This window comes from Bombus affinis, chromosome 7 (assembly GCF_024516045.1).
Source record: "Bombus affinis isolate iyBomAffi1 chromosome 7, iyBomAffi1.2, whole genome shotgun sequence".
In the NCBI taxonomy this organism is placed as follows: Eukaryota; Metazoa; Arthropoda; class Insecta; order Hymenoptera; family Apidae; genus Bombus; species Bombus affinis.
The window spans coordinates 13,010,839-13,023,164 of record NC_066350.1 but is presented as its reverse complement, the minus strand read 5'-3'; the positions used below and the strand labels follow the sequence as shown (position 1 = coordinate 13,023,164).

The window sequence follows — 12,326 nt, the reverse complement described above, 5'->3', positions numbered from 1 at the left end:
CGGAGAATCGAGAAATACACTGATGTATCAGTTCACTGATACTTTTCATCGAATGATGCCCTGCGTTTATTGTTGTGAAAAGTTCATTGTATTTTTTCAAGACGCGAAAACTTACCGAAACAGAGGATGAAGTATACAGTGCCTACAAAACGTACTGACATATATTCTCATTTTCCAATGAAACTTTCTATCAGGTTCTACGTTTCATTTTCCTCCTACAGATTATATCGATATAAAAATATTAAATAACACGAAGAATAAAAAGGTATACCAATAATTTTTCACGCGCCGGTAATTGAATCAATTGTGAAATTAGAAAAACGACACGAGTACGTACAACACGTTCAATAGTTGAAATGCAAGCGTTTAAATCTAATTTCTCAAAATCCTGATTTACATCGTTACAATGTGACAGCTTGTGTAGCTGAGATCGTGTTGATAATTATCCAGACGAAATAAACGAGATTAAAAAACTTACAAAGGCGAAAGATTTCTTTCTGAGATATTCGCGTATCGATCGAATCCTGCCACCGGAAGAAACAGCGAGAAATATTTAGGAACGTCGATGGCGGGCATCGATTTCAGGCCTCGGCGCACATTTTCTCGACGTACGGTGTATCAGACTCCCGGTGCAACAAATTTCTCTTTCTGTCCCTTGACGCGTGTATTTGTACCTCTATGTGTGCACGCTCTTAACTTCCGCCTTCGTGACTTTTTCATTTTCGTACAAAGCGCCTATCCGAGGCCATCTGCGAGCGTGCACAGACCTTCCCGTTCTCTTCCTTTCCTCTGGTCGCCTCTCTTTCTTCCTCCGCCTTCCTCTTGCGTATCAGAGTTCACCGCTGCCTTCCAGTTTCTTCGAACGCGAGCTCATTTCTCCGGTTGCTGTGTATTTTGATACCTTGGCGGCGAGCACGATGACGAAACAGGTGACGGGTCATCATCGGTGGAAGCTCGTTCATGGTAAGAAAACGAAGACGAAAGAGAACGTAGGAAAAAGGTTGGCGTTTCAACGGTTTGAGATGGATACAATTCGCGAGAAGGAAACTTCGTTGACATTCGTTTCGAAATTCGGTGTTAACTTCAGACATGATCTGGTTGTTGTTAAAAAAGTTTCAGCAAGGGTGGCGAAAAGAGATTCAAGGAGAAGATGAAGGGAGTACTCTCGATCGAGTTTAGCTCGTAGAGTAGTTGGTGAAAATGCATCCAGTGGAACCTTAAAAGCATCAAGATGAAGAAACAGGGAAGAATTTTATTCAATGCTGTGGATCTAAAATTTCTAAAATTGTCAGCTATGCGTGCATCTCCTATTTTAACGATGCTGAAAATCTCGCATCCATGGAGTGGGCATGTACCCAGTAAAGTTTTACAAGCATACAGAGGAATAAATCGTTCCACCTAATGTTACAAGAGGCTATAATAAAATTACTATATTTTCCATGTTAGTGTCGTTAAAAATTTCATATCCATAGTTTTTTACATCGTCGATTTTCTTGTTTCTCTTCGATGGGAGGGTAAAAAATCAAAGCAACAAAGCGAATTTATTCGGCGTTTTTAAAAAATTAATGGAAACGAATCGTATATAAAACTTCTACATCAAATTTCTACATAATTGGGTCGGGGAAAAAACAGAATCGTGTATAGGCCGACCAAGAGCCGGTTAATTGTCGGTGCGTACCCGTAACGGATCAGCGTTAATTGAGATTTTTCCTGGAAGCGAGCTGTTCGTTTGATGTCGGCTGCAACAATATCACCGGCAGATAGGTATATACGTACATATACACAGCGAAATTAATTGAGATACACTGGTGGTGGCATAAATCTACTTGAACTTCGCAGAAACCACCGCTATGCACGCAACTCTTCAACCGGCGTGCCTCGGCCATAGTGAAACGAATGGTCACGGAATTTCGTAGAGGTATGTCGTTACATTAAATAGAAACCATTTCGTTAACGACACCGAACGATCCTCTGTGGTCTATTAATACGATCGACTGCGTTGAATGGTTCGAATTCCACCGAGCGAAATCTGTACGCTCTTAATTTCGCGCCTAATGTAAAATTGGTTAGACATCGGCCGATCGCTTCGATAAATTCTTGAAACGGTGCGCGTTAATCGCTTAACGTACACGCCAGGCAAACGATGCGGGTTCTGCACCAAATTATTAACGGAATCATGAATTTCGCAATACAAAGATGTCGACAGATTTAAGAGGAAAGTACGCGGGTTTCGATATTTCAGCGCCCATCAGAAGCATGCATGAATTTATTAACCCTAGAAATCGCGATTGATCTGATCTGAAATCGTATAATTATCTGTGTTCAAAATGCAATATATTATATCTATATTTTCACTGACGGAAACCGATCACCTTATTCAGCATTAATTCCGTGATTATAAAAGTTTCTGAATAAGCTATGATCCGGTTAAAAATTTGGAAAGCTTCTTTATAGAGTCGTATATTTATCTAGCGTTTAACACGTACCGCATGTCGACAGCGTTGATGTCGCACTATCGATTTGTCTTATTTCTGCAGCAGTAATTACTGATCGAAGACATTTTCTAATAAAAGATAATTCTTTCCAACTGTTGGGATAATGATAGATATAAGAGAACAAAGTCTAGAGAAATCCTAATTTATCGGTAAATCGATTTGGACCAGTAATATCTACGTTTTGTGTTATTTTCTCCCTCTATTTGGAATTTCGGTTAAGTGTCGAAGGAGTTGAAACTCCTTCTGCACATTCTACTTTACTAACTCTCTACTACTCTACGAATTTTATGTAAAATTTGATACGGCAGCATAGATTTTAAGTCAATCTCCGCAGGGTTAAAATAATCTCTCTCGAATTTATCCTCCGATCAAGGGGCAGTCTATCTATCTAATTCTTCGAGGAAAAAAAATTAATTCAGTTCTCAGTTCGATCAAGATCGTGTTCCAGCCACTTGAATCTGCTCATCGGTTGATACCACAGATTATACATACCGCGAACAGACTTAACCCGATTTCGTCTGCTTTAAAATCGCATCGGAAAACAATGGGCCGTGTCCCATACGCGTTTATATGTATGAGAGCGAGCGATCGCCGCGACAAAACACGGACGGAGCGGCGAACGAAATAACAAGCATCGACATCACGCTTAACGCTCAAAGAGACCGTGAAGAGCGTGTGACAGCGTTAATCGAGGAAACAGGGAAAAACACCTGTCCCCGGCGATACGTCCGCGCAAAATCGCTTTGGAAAACAGGCTGCAACGCGGACCACGCGTTTAACACAATCTCGTCATTGTCGGTACTCGCGCCTGTCGTTGCTAATAACGATTAGTCCCTGCCGGTTTCTCGTATTCCTGGGTATAAATTCGATAATGTCAATCGATGTTGATCAGTACCCAGGCTGGATAATAATATCGACCAGATCGTTGAAATAGTGGGAACGCATCGATGGTTTTGGGGGTAGATTAACGGTGTCGCGTGGCGAACGACTAGCCGTACCCTGGCTCGACGTTGATTTCCGTTGTCATCGAAAATACAAGGGCGAGGACGAGGTATATCGAATCGATTAGCATCAACGGGAAAGTAATTAACATGGACGAACGTTGGTCCGGTCATGCGGACGATGTTCGATACGAAGGAATCTAATTACGACTCTTGACGGAAACGTTGTTGAAAAGATGGTCGGAAGCAGGGGAGTACAGGGGAGCGGCGTCGGCGAAAGAAAGCTGTTCTCGAAGGGAGAATCGGATTTTTATTCTTGCTGTTATTCGATCGTTACACCAGAAGGAGGGGAACGGTGTAGCTTTCGCGTCGATTGCCGATGAATTGGCAAACGATTCGATAATTACCGCGAAACTTTGGCGACAAGTTCCTCTGTCGGGCTCGACAGGAAACGGAGACAGCGGCGAAGGCAAGAAGAGGATGGAAAAGGAAAGGTATCTCGTTCAGACCCCGTTCAGCGACGGCTCGTCGGCTTATTTTCCGAATGCAAATGCCCGGAATAATCCATATTTTACGTCAAGATGACACCGCGTCGTCGTCTAGGCTTGGGGGATAGCTTTTTCTCCTCTCGTACTCTCTATCGTTCTTCTCGCTGCCAGTCTTTCTTCTTGCACGCGCTTCGCTCTCACGAAAGAGGAAAGTTTATTCGCAAAGTTTCCCAAGAGTTTCGTCGCCTTTACCGGAGAGGAGCGACGAACTCGGCCGCGAGACTCGACGCGCCACGGTTGACCTTATCGGTGCCGTTAAACGAATTTCTTATTTGCGAGACGCATCGCTTTCGAACGCGACAACTTCCGCGCCGGTGGAGGAACGCGTCGCGCCGACGCGATGGAGTAGTTTCGCTGAACGGACGTAACGAAGTCAAAGGTGTAAAGTGTTGAAAACTCGGATTAAAGAGCAGAGTGCCCCGTTATGAAGCTGTTTCGAAAGACACCGGATCACGTCGAGCGTTGTCACGGCTTCGAAATTGTTCGCTTTCGAGTAATCCCGTTTTCGAAACGAGATTAACTAACTATAGTAAAATAATATTGTTTTATGCTAATAATAATGCTTTATCATTTATTTAATTATAAATTCGACCACTGAAACTTACTTGCCAATTACGCGGTTAGCTCAAGGCGGTAATACGACGTATATCTCTTTTTTTAAGTTCTTTTACGTTTGAAGTTGAGGATGTTAAGGGATCTACAGTAACAGCAAGTTTAAAGAAAGCTTTCGAGATGATACGGTAAAAGGTATCGCACTCCAGAAGGTTGGTCTCAATGGATACAATTGCGCTAACTAGGCTTTCATGAAAGCGAGTTTTAAACTTTCGCGTTTCTGCAGAAACGCACAACTTGGGCAAGTTTCCGCGATTCATCACGCGCTTCTGCAGCTCTCTGCTCCCATTCACGATAAACTGGGGCTTTGACCGAAGTCGTTGACACGCCTTGCGTGAAATGCAAAACCGAAAACATACAAGATTTCCTTCCTCGATGGCTTCCGTTGTTATGAAACGTTGTTCAACCACGTGTAACATCCTAAACGAAACGAAATGGAAACGCATGATTCTACCAGCAATATACAGTACAAGTCCTTTAAATCGAGCTATTCACTGCGTATTGTTTCTTTTCCCTGCAATTTTTATTATCTTCCACATCGCGCATGAATTCTAGAAAATATTTTTTCGTTAAAAGTTCTAAGCAACATTTCACACAAAAACGTCTGAAGTAAAAATAGTCGATGAAAATTGTATCTTGTACTGTATTTTTAATCTAAGTATTATTTTAAAACTGTTATTATCCACAAATCGTATTTTCATGTGATTAGCATTAAATGAACGTGCGTCCAACAAGTTTTCATAAAACTGACGATGAATTTCAAACTTTAATTGCGCCTAATCGACAAGTAGAGTGTGCCCGTTACTGATCAGACATCAATTTGTTAGTATCCCATTTTTCCTCCACTATATCTTCTTGACTCTCGCTATGAGCATCCTGCTACCGAACGAAAGTTTATCGACTAATATGAACGAGAAAGTTGCTCGTATTGTTTGTTATTTTAATGAAGAACCAGCGGAATGGTATTGTACGAGGAGCCCCTAGAGCGTGATTTGTTACCTGCTAACAGAAATTTATTATCGAAGAAACTCGACTCAGCTTAAGTATTCGAGTACCGTACACGGAACGCTGCGCGCAACATCTCGTTTTCCTTTTGGAAATTTATTTTGTTAATCAATGCGGATTTTGAATGATAATCACCATGTATACATATTCATCTGAGACGAGAGTAATCAAAAATAAAAAAAAAGGAAGTCAGTAAATCTTGGAAAAGGTATAAGAGGTTTAAAAGCTTAATAATCAAACAAAAAACAATGCTTTTAAGCAAAATATATAATTCAAAGGAAAAGGAAGGAGAAGAAAGGAGAGAAGCAGAATATCGAGGAATGAAATAATGTGCAAAGATTACATTAAAGTAATATGGAATGGACAAGAATGGAGAGCTTTGAAAACATAAAAGTTGGCAAATTAAATTTTGCTACAGGAAATATTCCAGAACTTGAAACTTCGGTAATTTAAAAATGTGACATTGTGAGTTTTTAAATGAAATTTTACAAATGTATAAATTTCAAGGTTTTGGAATTAAAGAGTCTGAAACACGAGAAATTTGAAAATTTGAACACGCGAAAGTTAAAACATTCGAAAGTTTGGTAGTTTGAAAATTCTAACACTTGAAAATTAAAAATGTTTAATTTTTCCTCGGTGTTAAAAATTTCATCTCAATAACGGTAAATTAACCAAGACATGATTGCAAGTGGAACGCTACGATCGAACTAAAAACTGCAGAACTTTCGAGCTATAAAGATATCCAACACACATTTGCAAAAGAAGAAATTCAATATCTCGGAGAGAAACGAAAGCTTTTAAGGGAAAGCAAAGGGAGTAAGCCTTGACGAAGAAAACCGTGGCATGATCGCAACGTCGATTTCGGCGCACGGTTCGAGTAACGCGACCTAAATTTTCGCTTTGTTTATGTTCCTACCTATATATTTGCGCGGCGTGTTGCTCGTGAGGAACGTCTCCGTGTTTAACTTGGAAATAAGCCACGGGTATCGAGGAGAGAATCCGTCGTGTCGCCTCGGCGCTTATTGTTCGAAAACGTGATTGCACACATGAAGCGCTCACAACTTGCTAGGGCACCGTTTAGCGAGGTAATTGCCATTTTAATAATACACGCGAAGGGAAGAACCGAACTGGCGAAACTCACCGTGCATTTTGAATGGCGGAGAAAGTTGCCGAATTTGTCTTGGCTACTTGCCATTAGATGCATCTAAAGCCGGACAAATGTGTTACGAAACAGTATATGCGCCTATTTTAATTCAACGGAAATGCACGTTTTTCGTAATGGAAATAGTACTCGAGTAAATGATGGGTTTTTTTAATGGCATGGTGGTAGATAGGTGAGTCGAAGGGACGGTGCAATATTCGTTTCATAATAGGAAATCCTTCGACCGTTTTTGCTTTCTACGTAACACGAAATCGTGACGGAAGTCAATTGCAAACTAAAAGTGGTTCTTCAGTTGTTCTCTGCTCTTAAAACTATTCTATAACTCTACTAATAGGAACAACACACGAAGGCCTTTAAACAGTTTCACCTACCTTCTCACCGATCTTGCCCAAATTTCAATAATCACACACGTAAAACACACATGTAACGCTTCTTTTCTCTTCGCTGTTTCGAACGTCACGAGAGACTCGTTTGTAACCACCATTCGGAACGTGTCACATTATCTATACGGTAAAAAGATAAATACAGATTGTTTTAGATTTAAACGAAGATGAACATGATATGAGCACCATTAAACATTATGTGACAAGGTCAGATCGTGTCCGCCGCGTTAAAAACGACAGCTTTAATAGGCGCCCTGCCGAGTAGAAATGGATCGAAACGAGGCGGTAATCAGAGCTTCGCGGCCGAGTTCGACGCTGCGCGATTGAAATAACAACGGTGTATTTTCTTTCAATTCGACCCCGGGGATAAGGTTTCGCGGTGCATCCGCGCACGCCCGACCTCTGACTGTATCTAAGGATCAAGAAAATCGTTTTTCATCGTCGCCAAGAGCCGGCTCACCCCGTGAAATTCGTTAATCCCGCCGCGGACACTTTCGGATCAGGCGAAAAAGTATTGCTTTCCTAACGAGATTTAAAATAAAAAAGAAATCAAACAAAAACGGGAGAAGACGTCAGGCTGTCCGAAACGATTGCAGTAAACGGCGGCACTATTGCACAACCACCATCGTACCAGGCCACGATCGATAAGCTGGAAATAATTGCTTTATTCGTTCTGTCACAGATCCCTGATAATCCGCTAATCCAACAAATAATATTCGAAAATTTTCGCGGCATTATATCGTTGCGTTGCTATTAATAATTCCGCATTAACTACGATCCTTTCCATATAGCTATCGATGCAGCTACAGAAACAAAACAAATCCCTCCTTTTACACGTTTCTCTTCGCGTCGTAGTAATTCGTCAACGAGCATTCCGCTACTGCTACATCCCGTTTGCGTCACGTTTAAATCTCGTTGATCGGCGATGATGTTTCACGGTGATTTCCAGCCGAACGAGAATGACAAACCATCGGACTGACGAGACAGGATCGGCGCACGGCCTCGAAAACTGGCTCGCGGAGCCAATTAAAAGTTCGCGGCTGCCAGAGCCAATTACGTGCGCCAACCTACCATTGGAGAAAATGCTCGTCTCGCCGTGTCTAGAAGTGCGCGCGTACACCGTCTTTCCGTGGGAATACGCGACAACGAGAAACGAACGTTCGTTCTAGCATCGAGATAACACACGCGTTACCTGTTTCCAAACACTATGCCTAATCGCATGTTCATAATTAATCGGTTGTCGGGTATGGCATACGAGCGCTTAAGCGGCTCGAATGCAGCTGCGAGGTGCTCGTTCCAACAACGTGCTGGCGGAACAGGAAGATGGAGTGCCTGCGTCTGCCAGTCATTTAGCCCGCGTGTCTACCGCCAGTCATTTGCCAAGTTCGTTTTCAGACCAGCGAAAAGAAAAGCCATCTGGTTCCAGTACGGATTGGTGGGACGAGCGTGTCGCCAGAGCTTGTTGCACGTTCTTGAACGTGTCACGCGTTTTACAGGTATGTGATATACGTGCGCGCGCACGTACGTGTTGCAGAATGATTTTGGAGGAACGAACGACACGACGCGACGAGAATTCCATTGGAAATACCGATTGCGCCATGTCTACGCATCTAGCTCCGAATTTGACGCGTCTACGATTCGTGGTCGACGCGATTCGTAGTTAAAAAAGGATTGTTTTTTATCGGGATTTTTATGTATAGACGCGATTGACTTACATAACGACGAATCGATAGGAAAGGATAACTGGTTTCTCTGTAAATTGGCAATAAAAACTAGCTATTATTATCTTCTATGAGAAAAATCCCAGCAGACAGAGATCAAAGGTGAAATGAATACATTATAAAGGTTATTGGTTCGTGTTCTTAGAAGCTATTTTAAAAGCCACGAGTCCTTCGTAAATTATTACTTTTATAATAAACCCGCGTGATAAAAAGTGGATCTACGAAACCGTATTCTGAATACAAATGACCAGTGTTATTTTCCACCAGAAAAATTACAAGGGATTAGCAGGGATCAAAGGTGGTATGAATCGATTATGAAGGTTGTTAGTTCGTCTTTTAAGAAGTTATTTCCGAGGATATATACGCTTGTAAATTTATTGCTTTTAAATTAAGTCTCTAGTTCGAGAAGCGATTTATCTTCTATTAATAAAATTCTTACAGCAGAGGTTAAACGTGAGAGGTCAGACGAGCCAGATTCCACGAAGATTATCAAGATACTTCCGTTTTTGATAATTAAGTATTACCGAAATCGATCTCTTAAGGTGGCTTTCTCCGTCAAGATGCATCGCTTTGATATACGATAACCGAAGCGACACGAATTCTCTGCCAAACAATGTAGCGCATAAACCAAATCAGATTTTCGACTAAGGCGGACTTCTGAACTTTTCTGGCACAGAATTAGTTTCCTGGATCTCGAGGTAGCTTCGCGGAAACGTTAACGAGTCGAATAAGAGCGTGTACGTTCACGTGGTCGGGTGCAGGCTCAATGATAATGGTGATGGATCGCGGTATTTATTTGCGAGTGACGCGAAAAATTATACGTCGCTGGGCGAAGAAGCGTTAAAAGGGAAAAAAACCGCGACAGAAACGGAGGAACAGAGAAAGAATTGCACGGTCTCGTAACATTTTTTTTCCGTTCCGCCATTTATCACACGGACGACGACGTGGTGGACGAGAGGCGAAGGGAAGAAGGAGCGCGATGTTTTACCCAGTTCTCGATGCCCCTTCGACCCTTGATCCTACTCGATTTCAAACTTCTGCTCTCGCAATACGTTATCTTTCGTTGACTTTTGATTTTCGTCGAGGATAAGTTTTAGAAGTGCTCGAAAACCTTGCCGAGTAGGTATAACTGTTACGAACTTTCTAGAGATGAAAGATAGTATGGAATATTAAAAATAATATTCGAAATAATAAAGAGATATACACCGATTTACGAAAATATTTCAACATTTGTATAAACTTTTCATGGATGGGTGTGTACCATGGATTTCGTACAAAACATTGTCAAATTTTCTTAACATAGTAATGATTACGCTGGTAAAATTGCCCATTAATATGGACAATTAATTATTAAATAATTAGATCGTTAATTGTTCATTATTACTAATAAGCTGCACATTAATTTTAATATGTACGTGCGTTTGCACCAAATAATTTGTAACTTCGAGATGTATATCCAGATTAGCTGCGAGTCTTACCAATATAAATGTGATAGTTGTGTTTCATTACAGTGCTGATGAAATTTCGAAAAGCTCTGTATAACATACATAATATATTCATAAACATTTTCTGTGGTTCCATCACTTCTCCTACTGGATTAGCCTAAGGGAAAGTACAGAGGTAGTCACTTATTTACCCGACTTCATCATTCCGAACTCGCATCTGCTATCTCTAATATACAGAACATGTCATCTATCTATTCCATCTCAAATATATCACTGGTCTGCTTCTGGCGATATCCAACAACTTTTAACTCGAATTTTCTTAGGAACGCTGTTTCAAACAATTATTATTCCCGATTTGAAAACTGAAAATAAGAGAAACAATTACTTTCTACCTTTCTCGAGTTAATTTATACACATGTACTCGTTCACGCAGCACAAACGTGTATGTTTTGAAACATATAATCGGCTCTGACTAAATTGATAATTAGAGTCGTTTTTAATTTTTCTCGCGAATTTCAGTCTCCGATCTGTGATGTTCGGGTTTCGCGTAACTTCCGGTGTCTCGTGGCACGCCTGACCACGTTTCACCACCTATCTTTCCCCTTTACGTCCCCGGGACCGAGCGCCGACTTGAACCGCACGTTGTGATTAATTGGAACACATTGCACCTGGGAATCGCAGGTGTAATGAAAGATAATCGTTCCCGTCCGCTCGCCCTTTCGCCGCAGTTACATCGCCACCGACACGAAACCCACGATTCCCTATTAAAAGTATTGCAATCACCGTGGAAATAATGGCGCCTGGCGACGCAATGAAACTGTTGCCACGAGAATATAGATTACAACGGTGATTGTAATAGTCTTCCCTTCGTTCTTTGATGTGATTTATGGCAAAGTTTGATTGGAAAATTGAATGATGTTTTTAAAATTAATCACTAACCTTGCAACATGTAAACCATGACAAAGTTTTGTATACCGAATACGAATATAAAAAACTGAATGCAATACTCATGAAAATAAGTAGAAATATGCCTTAGATTTTTATAAAGATCGATAGAGACATACTTTAGCCTACCAGTCCTGATATTTTGGTATCAGAATAGTTTTCATCTTTCCACCTTCATCTTATAAAATGACTCAAAAGTATAAATAACAAGCTGCTACCAATCTCCTAGAAATAGCTAAGGCAAACACGAGAAAAATGAAGACATTCGATACTTCGTCGTAATATCCTGAAGTTAAAGAGACAGACTTTCGACTCGTTAATGTTGCAACTTTCTAAGATTTAAAATCTCATCGTGGACCGATCGCAGCTGATTAAATAGTTCCGTAATTTAATGATCGATATAAGACATAGGCTCCTGATGTGGAGTGATACAGTAGTGTCGTTGAGCTGACATAATACTTAAAAGATAGCTCCGCAAGTACGGTTATGAGAGGAAAATAAACTCGGCCATCAAGAGAATCCGATATCGAAGCTATAGCGAATAAGATTCCCTTGCTCCAAATCCTCTCACTATTTACGTGAAATGCGAGAGCGATGATATTTTTTCTATCCTCTCATCTTTATGGGACACCTCTTCCGCGTGAAATCTGATCTTAAATAACGCATCGACCCTCGTCTTCTATATTTCACTGTCTTTTATACTTGTTTCTCAATACTGGATCTTTCGCTGCGTTTCACACAATAATAAGAAAATGATATCTACTTTTAATTTTCAAAACTATGGAGACTAGAAATAGAAAGGATCAAACTGCATGATTTGGATGAACAGAATTCGAATTAATAGGGGAGCGAAATATGAGTATAAGGGCAACTTTGATCAATTAAGTTATCTAGTGATTTAGCATGGTAATTAAAATACTAGTTCCATATGTTAAATTTATGCATATTCTACCGATAACGAAAGATTAATATTGCAAGCAAGAAACACGGAAAAAGTTCTATTGTCTAAATAATCCACTAACGTTCGAGCAATGAAACAATGTGTAAAAGTTTCGCCAAGTTAGGAAAA

General features: G+C 40.8%; 1 protein-coding gene across 6 annotated transcripts in view; it reads right to left on the bottom strand.

Annotated features, from left to right (window-relative positions):
* The window catches only part of LOC126918241 (zeta-sarcoglycan), a 215,068-nt gene that overhangs the window by 65,791 nt on the left and 136,951 nt on the right, over positions 1 to 12,326 (bottom strand). The window contains exon 1 of one of the 6 annotated variants that reach the window (XM_050725939.1): positions 7,135 to 7,464. The exons of the other annotated variants lie outside the window; for them this stretch is intronic. Coding sequence (XP_050581896.1) covers positions 7,135 to 7,247 — 113 coding nt within the window. The 5' untranslated portion in view covers positions 7,248 to 7,464. Of the gene's footprint in view, positions 1 to 7,134; positions 7,465 to 12,326 lie in introns of those variants that run through there. 6 annotated transcript variants of the gene reach the window in all.